This window comes from Pristiophorus japonicus, chromosome 1 (genome assembly GCF_044704955.1).
Source record: "Pristiophorus japonicus isolate sPriJap1 chromosome 1, sPriJap1.hap1, whole genome shotgun sequence".
In the NCBI taxonomy this organism is placed as follows: domain Eukaryota; kingdom Metazoa; phylum Chordata; class Chondrichthyes; family Pristiophoridae; genus Pristiophorus; species Pristiophorus japonicus.
In genome coordinates this window covers 51,224,362-51,243,512 of record NC_091977.1, presented here as the reverse complement: position 1 = coordinate 51,243,512, position 19,151 = coordinate 51,224,362, and the positions used below count along the sequence as shown (strand labels likewise).

Genomic DNA, 19,151 nt, shown 5'->3' with positions numbered 1-19,151 from the left:
TCCTTTTCAATGACTTTGTCAGGGCTCATTTCACGTCTTAGAAAAGTATTTTTAAATGAGATGAAACATTGACAAGCAAGTGCTGGTAAAGCACTACATGAGTGTCTCTATTTTGCTGTTACTTTTTATAGACTGTTGGTCATCGTGCATTTGCATCATTGCAGTTTGCACATTCCATTCTGGAGTGCAAGTGAATTGAAAGTATTTTTAACCCATTTTAACCCATTAATGAAGAACATTTAAGAAAGTGATAGCTTTTTGATCATGTAAAATATTAGAATTTTTTTCACAACGTTTGTTTTTAAAATTGTCTTTCAGTTCCTCAGTCTCCAACCATTGTTCCTCAGGAGCCAAACACAGCAACAAGCACAACAATAACAGTCTATTGGACAGTTGGGGAGGAAGATGTCATTGATTATTTCCAGGTGTACTGTATGGATGTGTCCAAGGAAAACAGAGAGCAAAGTGGTAAGGTTTCAACATCAAACAGTCTCCATTTTTGATTAGGCTTTGCGTTAGTGATTTACACATTTATGGTAAATAGTAACTGTTAAATAATTGTAGTAGTTTTTTAAATTCATTCATGGGATGTGGGCGTTGCTGGCAAGGCCAGCATTTATTGCCCAACCCTAATTGCTCTTAAAAATGAGGTGGTGAGCCGCCTTCTTGAACCATTGCAGTCATACTTTGTAATAGTTTGGCACAACTGAGTGGCTTGCTAGGCTATTTCAGAGGGCAGTCAACCACATTGCCGGGGGTCTGGAGTCACACATAGGCCAGAACGGGTAAGGCCGGCAGATTTCCTTCCCTAAAGGACATTAGTGAACCAGATGGGTTTTTATGACAATCTGGTAGTTTCATGGTCACCATTACTGATACTAGCTTTTTATTCCAAAGATATTTAATTAACTGAATTTAAATTCCCCAGCTGCTGTGGGATTTGAACTCATGTCTCTGGATCATTATTCCAGGCCTCTAGATTACAAATCCAGTAACATAACCACTAGAGGGCATGATCTTAGAATAAGGGGCCGTCCATTTAAAACTGAGATGAGGAGAGATTTCTTCTCTCAGAGGGTTGTAAATCTGTGGAATTCGCTGCCTCAGAGAGCTGTGGAAGCTGGGACATTGAATAAATTTAAGACAGAAATAGACAGTTTCTTAAACGATAAGGGGATAAGGGGTTATGGGGAGCGGGCAGGGAAGTGGACCTGAGTCCATGATCAGATCAGCCATGATCTTATTGAATGGCGGAGCAGGCTCGAGGGGCCATATGGCCTACTCCTGTTCCTATTTCTTATGTTCTTATGTTACCATATCTGCTAATATATGATACAATATATCATATTAATACTGTTTTCCTGCATTTGATAAATAAATCAAACTTTATCAGTTCAGTAAAGTCATGTAAGTCAGTTCTAGAAATTATCCATTTCACCTAATCATAGCCTTACAAATAAAAGGCTCTGAATGTGGAGGAAGATTTCCTGTGGCCATTATGTGTTAGTGATAAACATAGCGGAAAGATATCCCGGGGGCAAAATTGCCCTTGGCGCAACGAGGTTCTCGTCCGGGGGAAGGGGTTGATAGCGCCACTGGGGAAATTGTCCCGGAGGTTTGGGGGGGTGTTGTGTTGTTAGCGGCGCGCCCTACAATTTGCACCCTGGGCTGCCGCACGCACGGCAATAACGTCATCAACGTGCACGCCGACCCCTCACCGCCCCACGCCGACCCCTTTCCTCACGGGGGGAATTGCCACGCGGCCGGCGAGGATGGTGCTGGCTGATGTCACCGCCAGCTTTGCAAGTCACGGAGCTGGCGGACATCGGCCACCGGGGCGCCCCTTAAAGGAGAGGCCGTTTACACTGTGGGACGCAATGTTTTCCTGTCGACTGACCCTTCTCTCGACCGGGCCGCCATCCTGCAGCCCGGCACTCCGTTATGGGAGGCGGACTGTTGGCCCAGTCGAGGGAGTCCCTGGTGGCCCAGGCAGCCAAAGTGACTGCAGAAAGCGGGGAGAGCAGGGGTGTTCTGCCACGTCAGCGCTGCGCAGAACATCCGTGATATGTCCTTTCCATGCAGTATAAATGCACACGAGGCCCATACTGGAGAGAAGGTCACTCTGTGACCAGTTACCTTTATTACCAAGACCTCAAGTGATGAAGGTGGGTGGAGTTTCCCCTTTTATACCTGAAAGCCCAGGTTAGGAGTGTCTCCCACAAGTTCACCCCCTTGTGGTCAATGTTCTCAAGTTGTACAACTTAGGTTAGCTTACACTGATAGTTGAATACATGACAATCCGCGTAGCCCTGCTGTTGCCGGCAGGGCGCTGGGCTCCGGAGCTGGACTCAGAGTCGCTCTACTGCCCCGGGAGCGCCCTTCCACGGACGCGGAGTGTCTCTGAAAGCACTCTGCCTCCGTTGAGGGGCGTAAGGGCCGAATTCAGCACCGGGGGCAGAACTTCCGGGCCTGGCGATAAATGTCCCGGAGTGGGAAGGTTACCACCTCCAAACAGTAATTCCGACCCCCCCCACCGCACATTTGCTATTTCTAGCTAAATCATAAAAGTGACCCAATCGGTTGTGTTTATGGTTTTAATAGCAGTGAGAGGAATTGCTCCCATTTGACGCCTGTGGTGACATTAAGATAAAAGATGCAACTCTTAAGAGCTGTTTGTAAATAACTTTGTTCAATACTGGTGTTTCATTTCCTTGAATTTCTTATCACTGTGGGAGCTTAATTAATTCATTTGTTTCTCAGAAGTTCAATCTGATCTTTTTCTCTCTTTCAGGAGTTTCAAACTGACCAATTCCTTCTCTGAGATTGCTAAACTGACTCTTCGAATTTGAATAGAACAAACTCTTTTTTATATATATATATGTATATATATTCTGGAAAAGAGTTCTTGGACTTGCCGTGCTTTGCTAATCTCCCATCACTGAAATGTAAACCAATCCCACGGCATTGTTTAAGTTTAAATTAATCAGGAAATGAAGCCACTCCTAAGGTGATAGTCCCTGTCTCTGGAGACAGATAGGTTGCTTAATATATATTTGTGCTTCCTCCAGAAGAAATGTTATATAAATAAGGTATGAATATAAAGTGGTGTTGATGATGAATTCATCTCCGAAAGTTGAATGCCACCTTTTCTTTTGAACTACATAGACTGAGTCCAGTGCAAACTTGAGTAGCAGAACTGGATAATTATAAATGACAGCAGAAATGGAGTAATGGGTAATGATTTAGAGTGAATGCGGTATTAAATATAGAGCCAGATTCCTGAACACCTGAACCTAATAGATGGTACATTTTTTAAAGGAAGTATAGCTGATGAATACAAGATGGCAGTGAAAGAAAGTTACTGCACGTTGGACAACCTGGAATCGAACAGGTGTTATCTGGTCTGGGTGATGGCGGTGAATTTTGCAGGGTGCAGTTTGCCCAGTGAGAAAGTGCGAGTTTGGACTGGTAAGTGCACATCCCAGCAATGAGGTAGAAAAAAGAACATCTACCATGTAGCATTATTAAAGTGATAAAATGAAATTTTTCCAGAATAAGTGACTTCCAAGACGTCACCTCCCTCCTCCATGGTTCAACAAGCTTATCCGATGAGTAGCTTAACCAGTTTGTGCAGTGGTAGAGGCACAAGAATTGGCATCAGTGCCCTTGGGTCAAAGAGGGTTGTATTGGCTAGGGTTTCCAGTTCGGGTCACTATTCAGTGACCTTTACTGTGTGTGTGGGCATTGGGTGAGAACAGATTGGGTTCAAGCGCGATTTGTGATTGAATAAGAAGCTGACATTACTGAGGTTCACACAGTAATAATGGAGACTGTACCAGAGGGCCACAGACTGCAACACACTGTGGGCCCAAAATTCAGTACTGCTGGAAAGCTGGTGCTCCCTCCACCTTTTTGTGGCCATTAGCGCTGAAATGTTTTCATGGCTGGACCACCCCATATTCAGCTCCAAAAGTGAACAAATGGGTTCCAGCAATTAACCTTCCAAAGTGGATTTTTCAGCGGTGTGGCTGTCTTAATTTGAGCGTTATCACCACTGAGAAATTCAGCATGCAGGTAAGGATTTCTAACAAGCCAGCTGCTCCCTGGCCTTTTTAAAGGCCAGGGTTTACAGCAAGGCCCTGAGGGGGGAAGAAGGTTGGAGCGATGGCTGGTGTAAGAGATGCAAGGAGAGCCAACAGGTTCACTGATATGGAGTTGGAGACACTGATGACGGTGTGGAGGACAGAAGAAGAATACTGTTTGCTAACGTGGGAGACCTGGCAGACCGGCAGTACATAATGCATGGAGGGAGATTGCAGGGGAGGTGTCAGGCACCTCCATAAATGTGAGGATGCACCCTCCCAGGAGGGTGCTGGCCACTCTGCACCCGGCCCTTCCAGGGTTGTGATGGGTCGATGCCTCCTAGCTCTGGGGCGATGGAGATCCTCCTCCTCCTCCTGCGCCTCCTCCTCAGGTGGTACTGCTGGCTCGACCTTCAGCAGCTGTCCCCTCATGATGGCCAGGTTGTGCAGCCTGCAGCAGACCACGATGATGATGGGGACCCATTGAGGGGAGTACTGCAAGGTGCCACCAGAGCGGTCCAGGCACCGGAACCTCTGCTTAAGGATGCCTATGCACTGCTCGATGATGCACCTGGTGGCACAATGAGCGTCATTGTATGCATGCTCTGGCGCTGTCCTGGGGTTCCGCAGTGGAGTGAGCAGCCAAGTGGACAGGGGATATCCCTTGTCCCCAAGCAACCAACCGCAGTCCTGATTTGGGCCTGTGAAGAAAGGCACACTGGTCTGGCGCAGAATGAACGAATTGTGGCTGCTGCCTCCCTTGCCCGCTGCCTCTCTACACGGTGCTGACATAAGAACATAAGAATTAGGAACAGGAGTAGGCCATCTAGCCCCTCGAGCCTGCTCCGCCATTCAATAAGATCATGGCTGATCTGGTCGTGGACTCAGCTCCACTTACCCGCCCTCTCCCCGTAACCCTTAATTCCCTTATTGGTTAAAAATCTATCTATCTTTGACTTGAAAACATTCAATGAGCTAGCCTCAACTGCTTCCTTGGGCAGAGAATTCCACAGATTCACAACCCTCTGGGAGAAGAAATTCTTTCTCAACTCGATTTTAAATTGGCTCCTCCGTATTTTGAGGCTGTGCCCCCTAGTTCTAGACTCCCCCACCAGTGGAAACAACCTCTCTGCCTCTATCTTGTCTATCCCTTTCATGATTTTAAATGTTTCTATAAGATCACCCCTCATCCTTCTGAACTCCAAGGAATAAAGACCCAGTCTACTCAATCTATCATCATAAGGTAACCCCCTCATTTCTCGAATCAGCCTAGTGAATCGTCTCTGTACCCCTTCCAAAGCTAGTATATCCTTCCTTAAGTAAGGTGACCAAAACTGCACGCAGTACTCCAGGTGCGGCCTTACCAATACCTTATACAGTTGCAGCAAGACCTCCCTGCTTTTGTACTCTATCCCTCTCGCAATGAAGGCCAACATTCCATTTGCCTTCCTGATTACCTGCTGCACCTGCAAACTAACCTTTTGGGATTCATGCACAAGGACCTAAAAGAGTTTCATGCACAAGGACCCCCAGGTCTCTCTGCACCACAGCATGTTGTAATTTCTCCCCATTCAAATAATATTCCCTTTTACTGTTTTTTTTCCCAAGGTGGATGACCTCACACTTTCCGACATTGTATTCCATCTGCCAAACCTTAGCCCATTCGCTTAACCTATCCAAATCTCCTTGCAGCCTCTCTGAGTCCTCTACACAACCCGCTTTCCCACTAATCTTAGTGTCATCTGCAAATTTTGTTGCACTACACTCTGTCCCCTCTTCTAGGTCATCTATGTATATTGTAAACAGTTGTGGTCCCTGCACCGTTCCCTGTGGCACACCACTAACCACTGATTTCCAACCGGAAAAGGACCCATTTATCCCGACTCTCTGCTTTCTGTTCGCCAGCCAATTCTCTATCCATGCTAATACATTTCCACTGACTCCGCGTACCTTTATCTTCTGCAGTAACCTTTTGTGTGGCACCTTATCGAATGCCTTTTGGAAATCTAAATACGCCTTCTCCTGCGTGCTGCCCTGCTTCTGACCAGGTGTACCAGGTATCGCCCTCCCATCCTCAGGGTGAACTCTGCCAAGCAGGTCTCTGTAGCCCACAGGCCTCCACTAAAGAGTCAGACCTGAAAGTTGTACAAAAGTCTGTGCAAACCTCTGAGCAGCACTCAGCAAGAGGAATGGAGCCAAAACAATTAATAAAACTATATGAAAAGATAAATACAGTGGATGCTGGAATCTGAAATAAAATACTAAACTTAATAAAAGGGCCCCAATCGCAGAAACACCCCAGTGGTGTCGCGTTCGAGCACCGCATTGAATATCTCGTGGGGACACTGCCGGGAAAAGTCTACCTTTTTACAGCTGAAAATCCCTTCGGCAGCTGAATATGGCTCTGGGAGGGAAAATCATCCAACTGCAGCGGCCGATCGATTTCCGAAACCCTGCAGTAGGCGTCCCTTTGGGGACGGTGAATTTCCTGAGTCTTCAGGAAAGGGAATGAGAAAAGAAAACTAGCAGAGAAAAACATTTAAAAATTTTAAGATTGAGACTTCCTGTTTCTTAAGATATTTTATTTTCACTCTAGTCTACTTTCTTGACTTCCCTATACCAGGACTGTTTAGAATGGGGAGGGAAGTTGGCCAGCCTGTTCCCAGGCCCCTGGCAGGCAACTTTGAAACTAATTAATTGTGCGAGATTGGCTTAAAGTTACTCTCCTAATAATCTTTGCTGGTCTCTACTTAACACTTTCCTCTTGTGGTACAACTGAGTTTGATAATTCAATCCCTGTTGGGGGGGTTTGTGTGTGCAGTCTCACATACAATAACCCTACGGTACTGCATATTGATATTCTAGGGCAACCTTTTGGAGCAGTGAGTTAGATCCATGTGACACAACTGTTGAGAAGCCCATATATAAGTAAATAAATTTTTTTTGAGTCTTGCTGAATCAAGATTAAGTAGCACATCCATCTCCCAATCAATGAACTCGCCCTTGGTAATATTGAGCCATCTGCAGTAACTCAGTCACCCAAAAGCCAAGACTGAAAGACAGAGTGGATGTTACTGCCACCTTCAGCTCCTAGCTCCTTGCAATTTACTGCAGCTGACAGATGGATTAAAAAACAAATTCTCCCAAAAAGAAGCATTGACTGTGTTGAGGGGAGGTGGGCGTTATCAGCGTACATGTGGAGGCTGACCCCATGTGCATGGATGATGTTGCCAAGGGGCAGCATGTAAAAGCAGGTGGGGGGGGGGGGTGGCGGCAGCACAAGGAGAGATCCTCCATTTTAAATCTATTGTTTAAAAATATACCATTTCACCAGGTTACGGTTAGATGTTTAACATTCATTCTTAAAGGATTGGAGACTGTTACATACATGCTCTGTAATGTTCAGAACCATTGAACAATGCCATTTTTCATTTCATTTGTTTTTCATTTATTATTCACCTTCTCCAACACACCCACACACTTTCAAATGAGAGTGATGAATCAGGCTGGGGATCCCTTTATGCCTCTCATTGGTGTTACTCTCTGAAAGAGGAGATGTGTGCCTGGCAGGGACTGGTTGGGCCGAATGGCCTGTTTCTGTGCCGTCTGTCCTATGTAATCCATTCATCACAAGGAAGAATACTCTCGCATGGCGTGTTTCAACAGTAGAATTTCTAACCTCGTTCCAGCTGTGACGGTCCTCCTTGAACCATGAACTTTTATCCCTCAACCTTAACCAGCCCGGTGCACTCATTAGAAATTCAGGCAAACGTCATTGTCCCTGTTACACGTGAGCCGTTTTTTAAAAAGCTTCAAACAGCATTGATCACAGAAAGGTCTGCCGTTGCCTGCTTTTTCTTTTCTAGCCCTCCAACCTTTGGCCTTTCTCTTGTGAGGTATTGATTTGCGCTGGGGTATGACCCATTTGTGCTGGCCACTCATAGGCATTTCATCCAAGTGGCCGTTCTTCATGTGTGAATGTCGGTCGGCAGGTTGACTGTGAGGAACATCACAATTGAGTCCAATCCTGACCTCCGCTTACATGCTGCATACATGCATTGCAGCAAGAGTCACCAGAGAATGGTCAGGTGCCTGAGCCCTGGTTTATTTTCCCCTAACTTTCACTGCCACCGCCACCCATTGAAATCCATGGAAAGGCAATAGAGGACAGGAAGGCAATGTCGAGTTCCTCCCCTGGCAGTGAGAGTTAAAATCTACCCCATCAACGCCAATTGGAGTACCTGCCTGACTCAGCATAGATCGGAAGTCAAACCTGGCTCCTGGATCTGTATGATTTGGAGTCACATTGTGCGGTGCATTGACCAGCTGAAACAGGCCAACACCGTCCTCAATGCTCGGAGGTTTGTTCAGGCCAGTGACGGTGGAAGTCCCATGCTGGCCTGTATCTCTTGAAGGAGCGAGGATTTTCTTTTAGGAATTAATAAATTGCTGTTCATCATGTTACTGTTAGTGGCAGACACTTTCTGATCCAATTTCCATTTGTGTTTCCCATAGTTCCGTCAGCACCTGTCATTAATGCTGAGGAATGCACTGTGTGCTGGGACAGTGCCACCATCCGCTGGACTTCTGCAGATCTTGATGCTGTTGAATTCTTTATTCTTGAGTTCCACAGACAAAATGATGTTAAAAAGTCGACTTTCAGGTCAGTCAGACTCATGTTGTGAAGATGTCAGTTTTTATTTTAGACTCATTTTTATATAAAGCAGATCCTTTGATTTTATGAAGAATGGGCAGGGGAAACACTCAGTTGCAACAGAGTTTAAGATTCGAAGGCCCACACTGTCATGTATTCCACTGTCATTGTAACCCATGTATAAACTGATCTAAGTTGTACACCGTGAGAACACTGACCACTAGGTGGTGAACTTGTGGGAGACACTCCTAACCTGGACGTTCAGGTATTAAAGGGGAAGCTCCACCCACCTTCATCACTTCAGTGCTGGCTAATAAAGGACTGGTCACAGAGTAACTTTTTCTCAAGTATGGGCCTCGTGTGCATTTGTACTGTATAGTAAGGACATATTATTGGCGACGAGAAACTGGGATTTAAACCACGCGAGCATTGCCACTAGCAGTACACGAGAGGTACTGTGTTGGTGATGCTTGGGACGATTTTATTGAGAGACTACAGCAAAGTTTCGTCACTAAGGAATGGCTGGGACAGGATTCGGCCGATAAACGCAGGGCTCATCTCCTGACTGTTTGTGGATCCAGGATGTACTCCCCGATGAAGGACCTTCTCGCGCCAGAGAAGCCAGCGGACAAGACGTTTGAAGAGCTCAGTAAGTTGATCGGGGAGCACATTAAACCGGCGAGCAGCATGCACATGGCGAGACACCAGTTTTACACACACCGGCGGCGAGAAGGGCAAAGTGTTCCAGACTTCATGGCAGACCTCCGGCGACTGGCGAGCCTATGTAAGTTCCCAGATGCATGCAGAGCGTAGATGCTGCGAGATTTTTTTATTGAGGGCATCGGGCACGCTGGGGTTTTCAGGAAACTGATTGAGACCAAAGACTTGACCCTGAAAACGGCGGCTTTGATGGCCCAGACACTTATCTCAGGGGAGGAAGGGACCAGAATGATGTTTGACTAAAATCTTGGTTTAAATGCAGCAAATGGACAGGGAGTCAACATTGTTAACGCGGGACACAGTTCTCCAGGCAGACAGGGGCAATCGGACATGCCCGAGCATGTAGTCGAACCCAAAGGGGGAATTCAACAGAGACAATGGCTAGCTGAATGGTGATTCATGCCATCGCAAGGGACAATGCGGCCAGTAATGGTGACATCAACACCTGTCAATGGTGCGCTTAAGGACAGTTACAGAGACAGTCAGAGATGATTGACTGATAATGGACCTTTTGTTTCTAACAACAGCTCATGTTGGAGGTGTGGAGGCAAACACCCAGCCAGAGTTTGCAGGTATCAGCAATATACCTGCAGAAACTGCAATGTCAGCGGTCACTTAGCGCGTATGTGCAGGAAACCTGCAGCCAGGTTGATGTCCGAGGAGGATGGGCCCGATGTAAGCCCTACGAGGCCAAATGGACACTGGAGGAAATCGCTGGAAGCTGAAGTTCAGCGAGTTCATGTGGAGCACATATACAGTTCATATACCAGGACGCCACTGATAATGATGAAAGTGCTCCTCAGTGGCATCCCAGTATCAATGGAGCTAGACACGGGGGCCAGCCAGTCCCTGATGAGTATCAAACAGTTCGACAAGTTGTGGGTGTCCAAGGCCAGGAGGCCAAAATTATTGCCGATTGACGCACAGCTACTGACATATACAAAGGAGATCATTCCGGTGCTAGGCAACGCCACGGTAGTCGTGACCCACAAAGATTCGGAGAACAGGTTGCCACTCTGGATTGTCCCGGGGGACGGTCCCGCACTGCTGGGGAGGAGTTGGCTTGCTGTCATGAATTGGAAATGAGGCGATGTCAATGCAATTTCTTCTGTGGAGTGAATATCATTCTCACAGGACAAATTTAACTCACTATTTCAACCCGGCATTGGCACTTTCATGGGGACCAAGGTAGTGATTCACATAAACCCGGACGCCAGGCCAGTACGCCACAAGGCCAGAGCGGTGCCGTATGTGATGCGGGAAAAGATAGAATGCGAATTGGACCGCCTGCTGAGGGAAGGCATCATCTCGCCAGTTGAATTCAGTGACTGGGCGAGCCCGATTGTGCCGGTGCTCAAGGCAGATGGGTCAGTCAGGATATGTGGTGATTACAAGGCCACCATCAATCGGGTGTCACTCCAAGACCAGTACCCGCTACCGAGAGCAGAGGTCCTCTTTGCGACGCTATCCGCTGGCAAACTTTTTTCAAATTGGACCTGACCTCAGCTTACATGACCCAGGAGCTGGCGAGTGAGTCGAAGAAGCTGACCACCATCATGACACAGAAGGGGTTGTTTGAGTACAACAGATGTCCGTTCGGGATTCGCTCGGCCACCGCGATCTTTCAACGAAACATGGAAAGCCTCCTCAAGTCGATTCCAAGGACGGTGGTTTTTCAAGACGACATCCTCATCACGGGTTGCGATACTGAAGAACACCTCCACAACCTGGAGGAGGTGGTACGCCGACTGGACTGGGTAGGGCTGCGACTGAAAAAGGCGAAGTGCGTCTTCCTAGCTCCAGAGGTAGAATTCCTGGGGATGAGGGTAGCAGCAGACGGGATCAGATCTACTGCGTCCAAAACGGAAGCGATCCAGAGAGCACCTAGACCCCGTAACACGACGGAGTTGCGTTCGTTCCTGGGGCTCCTGAACTATTTTGGTAACTTTCTTCTCAAATTGAGCACGTTGTTAGAGCCGCTACACGTGCTCCTACGCAAAGGTCGCAAATGGTTCTGGGGGGACAGCCAGGAAACGGCTTTTGATAGAGCACGCAATTTGTTACGCTCCAACAAACTGTTAATGTTATATGACCCGTGTAAGAAACTAGTTTTAACGTGCGATGCGACGTCCTATGGGGTCGGGTGTGTGTTGAAGCATGTGAATGCCAATGGTGAGTTACAGCCGGTAGCTTATGCCTCCAGAAGTCTGTCCCAGGCAGAAAGGGGTTACGGGATGGTAGAAAAGAAAGCTCTAGCATGTGTATATGCAGTAAAACAATGCACCAGTATTTGCTTGGCAGGAAATTTGAGCTGGAGACAGATCACAAACTCCTAAAGTCCCTTTTGGCCGAAAACAAGGCCATAAATGCAAATGTGTCGGCCCGCATACAGAGGTGGGCACTCACGTTAGCCGCCTATGACTATATAATTCAGCACAGACCGGGCACTGAAAACTCTACCGATGCACTCAGCAGGCTCCCACTAGCCACCACCGAGGGGGCAACCGAGCATGCTGCTGAGATGGTCATGGCTGTTGAAGCTTTCGAAAGCGAACGCTCACCCGTGACAGCCCGTCAGATCAAAGTCTGGACAAATAAAGACCCACTACTGTCTTTAGTCAAGAAATGTGTCCTGAATGGGGACTGGGCAGCCACGTACGGGGCATTCCCTAAGGAATTTAAACCATTTCACAGGCACAAGGATGAACTCTCGATTCAGGCCGATTGCCTACCATGAGAAAACCGAGTTGTCATGCCCCAGATGGGCAGAGAGGTGTTCATCCGAGAACTCCACAATGAGCACCCGGACATTGTCATGATGAAGGCAGTTGCCAGGTCACATGTTTGGTGGCCAAGGATAGATGCAGACCCTGGAACTTTGTGTTTGCAGGTGCAACACGTGTGCCCAGCTGGGCAATGCGCCCAGGGAAGCCCCCCTTAGCCCCTGGTCCTGGCCCGCCAAGCCATGGTCACGCATCCATGTGGACTATGCAGGTCCTTTCATGGGAAAAATGTTTTTGGTTGTAGTAGACGTCTACTCCAAATGAATCGAATGTGACATTCACAATTCAAGCACATCCTCTGCCACGGTAGAAAGTCTACGGGCAATGTTCGCCACCCATGGTCTACCGGACGTCTTGGTCAGCGACAATGGCCCGTGCTTTACAAACATTGAATTCCAGGACTTCATGGCAGGAAATGGTATCAACCATGTCAGAATGGCACCGTTCAAGCCGGCCTCAAATGGCCAGGTGGAATGAGCAGTGCAGATAATCAAATAGGGGATGCTCAGAATCCAAGGGGGTTCCCTACAAAGCTGCTTATCACACCTCCTGTTGGCCAATAGATCCCGACCACACTCGCTCACAGGGGTTCCACCCGCAGAGCTGCTAATGAAAAGGATGCTCAAAACCAGGTTATCCCTTATACAATCCACCATGAAAGAAATTGTTGAGAGCAGGCGCCGGTCACAATGTGACTACCATGACAGGAATGCGAGGGCGCGATGTATTGATGTCAATGACCCTGTCTTTGTCCTCAACTACGCTGCAGGGCCCAAATGGCTCGCAGGCACTGTGATTGCTAAAGAGGGGAATAGGATTCTGGTAGTTAAACTTACCAATGGACAAATCTGCCTCAAACACGTGGATCAAACAAAAAGGAGGTTCAGCAACCCCATAGAAGAAGCAGAGGAAGAACACGATGTAGAGTTCACTCCACCACAGGTGACCGAACACCGGAACCAAGTGGAGGAGAGCCCAGTCACTGTGGGCAGTCCAGATAGGCCTGAGGCACCGTAAACACCAGACACTCAGGCAGCGCTCAACAAACCGGAGCCCCAACTCAGGTGCTCTACAAGGGAGCGTAAACCACCAGATAGACTTAACCTGTGATCCCAGTAAGACTTTGGTGGGGGGGTGATGTCATGTATTCCACTGTCATTGTAACCCATGTATAAACTGACTTAAGATATACACCGTGAGAACACTGACCACTTGGTGGTGAACTTTTGGGAGACACTCCTAACCTGGACTTTCAGGTATAAAAGGGGAAGCTCCACCCACCTTCTTCACTTCAGTGCTGGCTAATAAAGGACTGGTCACAGAGTGACCGTCTCTCAAGTATGGGCCTTGTGTGCATTTGTACTGTATAGTAAGGACATATTACACACCTTCCGTGGTCAAGCGATCACACGTGTGCCTCTTTTATACTGCACTTTGATGGCAAGAGCGACATCAAAACAATCCTGTAACATAAAGAATTTACCATTATGGGTTTTCTTTTATTAATTAGTATATTTTTTTCCTTTTAGGTCTGTGGCAGGAATCCGAGGGTGTGAGCAGACCGTCAGGCTGCAGCCACTTGAGAACTTTCTTTTCTTTGTTAAAGCTGTCAACAATCTTGGCTCGAGTGATACAAGCAAGCCAGCTCTGATCTCCACTAAAAGTAGGAGGTGTATTTCAGCATATTGCTAAACAATTTGAAATTGAAATTTGTAATTACTGGATTTGATATCAGTTTTTTGTACATCTACACATCATAATTGAAGCAATTCTTTGTCATTTTAGACTAATGTTCTCTGAAATTCTTATTCTTTACTGCCCACCCAAGTACCATAACATTTTTATTATCGATATTTCTTCACTACTTTCCTCCCTCTGCCTCTGCACCGAACGACTTCTCATCCTCAGTGATTTCAACCTCCATCCCAATTCATCATGCTCCCTCTCCTGAGTTCACTAGCCTCCTATCCCCCCTTAATCTCTCCCTCCATGTAAACGCCCCAATCCCTATTCACGGCCAGCCCCTCGACCTTGCCATCTCTCGTGGCCTCGCTACTCCCATCGTGTCAATCACAGATAAGGCCATCTTTGACCACTTCCTCGTAGCACTCTCCACCCGCAACCCCCTCCACCCCGCCCCCACCCGTCCGGCAATCCTAACTCCTTCTGTGTCTGCTCCTGGAAAAAACTCTGTCCCGACTCTCTTACAACTGCACTTATCAACGCCCAACTGTCCAGCCTTTGGCTCTCCATTCACCATAACATCTCTGCAACTACTGATCTGCTCAATCACACCTTCACCACCCCCTTTGATGCCCTAGTCCCTCTCTCATTCTAGCCATTCCCCCTGGTACAACCCTGATCTTCGCTCCCTTTAGTCCAAGGGATGTATCTTCTAGAATTTTTTGAGGATGTAACTGGTAGAATGGACAAGGGAGAACCAGTGAATGTGGTGTATTTGGACTTTCAAAAGGCTTTTGACAAGGTCCCACACAAGAGATTGGTGTACAAAATTAAAGCACATGGTATTGGAGGTAATGTACTGACATGGATACAGAACTGGTTGGCAGACATGAAGCAGAGAGTCGGATTAAATGGGTCCTTTTCGGAATGGCAGGAAGTGACTAGTGGGGTGCCGCAGGGCTCAGTGCTGGGACCCCAGCTATTTACAATATACATTAATGATTTGGATGAGAGAATTGAGTGTAATATCTCCAAGTTTGCAGATGACACTAAGCTGGGTGGCAGTGTGAGCTGTGAGAAGGACTCTAAAAGGCTGCAGGGTGACTTGGACAGGTTAGGTGAGTGGGCAAACGAGTGGCAGATACAGTATGATGTGGATAAATGTGAGGTTATCCACTTTGGTGGCAAAAACACGGGCAGAATATTATCTGAATGGCGGCAAATTAGGAAAAAGGGAGGTGCAACGAGACCTGGGTATCATGGTACATCAGTCATTGAAAGTTGGCATGCAGGTACAGCAGGCGGTGAAGAAGGCAAATGGTATGTTGGCCTTCATAGCTAGGGGATTTGCGTATAGGAGCAGGGAGGTCTTACTGCAGTTGTACAGGGCCTTGGTGAGGCCTCACCTGGAATATTGTGTTCAGTTTTGATCTCCTAATCTGAGGAAGGACGTTCTTGCTATTGAGGGAATGCAGCGAAGGTTCACCCGACTGATTCCCGAGATGGCTGGACTGACATATGAGGAGAGACTGGATCAACTGGACCTTTATACACTGGAGTTTAGAAAATGAGAGGGGATCTCATAGAAACATATAAGATTCTGACAGGACTGGACAGGTTAGATGCAGGAAGAATGTTCCCGATGTTGGGGAAGTCCAGAACCAGGGAACATAATCTAAGGATAAAGTGTAAGCAATTTAGGACTGAGATGAGGAGAAACTTCTTCACTCAGAGAGTTGTTAACCTGTGGAATTCCCTACCGCAGAGAGTTGTTGATGTCAGTTCGTTGGCTATATTCAAGAGGGAGTTAGATATGTCCCTTACGGCTAAAAGGATCAAGGGGTATTGAGAGAAAGCAGGAAAGGGGTACTGAAGGAATGATCAGCCATGATCTTATTGAATGGCGGTGCAGGCTCGAAGGGCCGAATGGCCTACTCCTGCACCTATTTTCTATGTTTCTAGACTTGAACGGATATGGCGGGCAACTGGTTTACCACCACATAAAGCACTATTGGGTCCTGCTCTCGTCTGCCAAAATCGCTCACTATTCCAGAATCATTCTGGAATGTAAAGATATTACATCCGGCTTCTATTCTCCACGGCTAACCGTCTTTTTAAACCCCTCTTCCAATCTCCATCCTCACCACTGATAATTGTGTGAGGATCTCATGGACTTCTTTGTCTCTAAGATTGAGACCATCCGTTCGGCCTCCTCTACCTCTTCCCTTCCTTCCCTTAGTCCACCGGGCCAAATGTCCTCAAAGGAAGTCCCCTGCCCTAGCCCTGACCTCACATCTTTCTCCAGTTTCTCTCCGAACTCCCCTTGTGACCTTTCTGAGCTCATTCTATCCATGAGGCCCACTTCCTGCTCCCTCAACCCTATTCCCATGTTAGCTGACATTGTTAATGGTTCTCTCTCCTCAGGTCCTGTCCCCCTCTCCCTCAAATCTGCCATCATCACTCCTCTCCTCAAAAAAACAACCCTCGATCCCTCTATCGTTGCAAACTACCGCCCTATCTCTAACCTCCCTTTCTTTTCCAAAGTCCTTGAACATGTTGTCGCCTCCCAAATCCATGCCCATCTTTCCCGGAACTCTATGTTTGAATCCCTTCAATCTGGTTTCTGTGCCTGCCACAGAATCGAAATGGCTCTCATCAAAATCATAAATGACAGCTTGTGTGACTGTGACAAAGGCAAACTAGCCTTCCTCATCCTTCTTGACTTGTCTGCAGCCTTTGACATGCTTGATGACTCTCTCATTCTCCAACGCTTCTCCACCAGCGTCCAGCTGGGTGGGACTACACTTGCCTGGTTCCATTCTTATCTATCTCATCGTAGCCAGAGATTCACCTGCAGTGGCTTCTCTTCCTGCCCTCGCAGCATTACCTCTGGTGACCCCCAAGGATCTATCCTTGGCCCTTCCTATTTCTCATCTACGTGTTGCCTCTTGGCGACATCATCCGAAACACAGCGTCAGTTTCCACATGTACGCCGATGAAACTCAGCTCTACCTCACAACCACTTCTCTCGACCACTCCACGGTTTCTAAATTGTCAGACTGCTTGTCCGACTTCCAGTTCTGGATGAGCAGAAATTTTCTCCAATTGAATATTGAGAAGACCAAAGCCATTGTTTTCAGTCCCCACCACAAACTCTGTTCCCTAGCCACTGACTCCATCTCTCTCCCCCAACTTCTGTGTGAGGCTGAACCAGACTGTTCGCAACCTTGGTGTCCTAGTTGACCCTGAAATGAGCTTTTGACCACATATCCGCAGCATAACTAAGACCGGCTATTTCCACCTCCGTAAAATCGCCCATCTCCACCCTTGCTTCAGCTTATCCGCTGCTGAAGCCCTCATTCATGACTTTGTTATCTCTAGACTTGACTATTCCAATGCACTCCAAGCTGGCCTCCCACATTCAACCCTACATAAACTAGAAATGATCCAAAACTCGGCTGCCCATGTCCTAATTCGTACCAAGTCCCGCTCATCCTTCACCCCTGTGCTCGCTGACCTACATTGGCTTCCAGCCCCACAACCTCCTGAGATGTCTGCGCTCCTTTAATTCTGCCCTCTTGAGCATTTCTGATTATAATTGCTCATCGCAAAAATCCTCCTCAATCGTCTTCTTCCTGTAGCTGAAGAACTCCTCCCAGCGTTGCAATGCGGATTCCGCCCACTAAGGGGCACAATGGATATGATCATCACTGCGCAGCAGATACAAGAGAAATGCAGGGAACAGCACCAACCCTTGTACATGGCCTTCTTTGAACTCACAAAAGCCTTCGACACCGTCAACCGTGAGGGATTATGGAGCGTCCTCCTCAGATTCGGCTGCCCTCAAACGTTTGTCACCATCCTCCGCCTGCTCCACGATTACATGCAAGCCGTGATCCTGACCAACATTCCATGTTCGGACTGGGGTGTGCATCGCACCAACGCTCTTCTCGATCTTCCTTGCTGCATTGCTCCATCTCACCCTCAGCAAGCTCCCCGCTGGAGTGGAGCTAAATTACAGGACAAGCGGGAATCTGTTCAATTTCTGCCACCTTCAGGCCAGATCCAAGGTTGTCTCATCCTCCGTCATCGAATTACAGTACACAGATGACGCCTGCGTCTGCGCACACTCAGAGGTCGCACTCCAAGCCATCGTCAACACCTTCACCGAGTGTACGAGAGCATGGGCCTTACACTAAACATCCGTAAGACAAAGGTCATCTACCAACCTGCCCCCGCCACACAGCACTGCCCCGCCCCAGTTATCAAAATCCACGACAAGGCCTTGGACAACGTGGAACATTTTCCATACCTCGGGGGCCTACTGTCAACAAGGGCCAACATCGACGACGAGGTGCAACACCTCCTTTAGTGTGCCAGTGCAGCCTCCAGACGCCTGAGGAAGAGAGTGTTTGAAGACCAAGACCTCAAACCCGGCACCAAGCTACAGAGTCTACAGAGCAATGGTGATACCCGCCCTCCTTTATGGCTCAGAGACATGGACTATGTACAGCAGGCACCTCAAAACACTGGAGAAGACCACCAATGTTGCCTCTGCAAGATCCTGGAAATCCATTGGCAGGATAGGCGCACCAACGTCAGTGTCCTCGCTCAGGCCAACATCCCCAGAATCGAAGCACTGACCACACTCAATCAGCTCCAGTGGATGGGCCACATCATCTGCATACCTGACACGAGACTCCCAAAACAAGTGCTCTACTCGGAGCTCCGACATGGCAAACGTGCCCCAGGTGGGCAGAGGAAACGTTTCAAGGACACGCTCAAAGACTCTGAAAAAATATAACATCCCCACTGATACCTGGGAATCCCTGGCCCAAGACCGCCCAAAGTGGAGGAAAAGCATCCGGGAAGGCGCTGAACACCTCAAGTCTCTTCGCCGAGAGCAAGCTGAAGCCAAGCGTCGACAGTGGAAGGAGCACTCGGTAACCCAGGCATCCCAACCTCCCGCTCCTCCAACCACAGTTTGCCCCACTTGTGACAGAGATTGTAGGTCCCACATTGGACACTTCAGTCACCTGAGAACTCATTTTTAGTGTGGAAGTAAATCATCCTCGACTCTTGAGCGACTGAGGAACTATGATGGTGATATGATAATTGCTCAACCATTGGTGGCCATGCCTTCTATTGCCTAGACCCCAAGCTCTGGAACTCTCTGCCTAAACCTCTCCACCTCTCTACCTCTCTTTCTTCCTTCAAGACGCTCCTTAA

General features: G+C 47.8%; 1 protein-coding gene across 1 annotated transcript in view; it reads left to right on the top strand.

Moving 5' to 3' along the window:
- Positions 1–19,151, top strand: part of LOC139263520 (cardiomyopathy-associated protein 5-like) — a 120,181-nt gene that overhangs the window by 74,783 nt on the left and 26,247 nt on the right. Inside the window, exons 7-10 of the mRNA XM_070879734.1 lie at positions 319–468; positions 3,319–3,468; positions 8,598–8,745; positions 13,769–13,902. Of these exons, the coding sequence (XP_070735835.1) occupies positions 319–468; positions 3,319–3,468; positions 8,598–8,745; positions 13,769–13,902 (582 nt within the window). The remainder of the gene's footprint in view (positions 1–318; positions 469–3,318; positions 3,469–8,597; positions 8,746–13,768; positions 13,903–19,151) is intronic.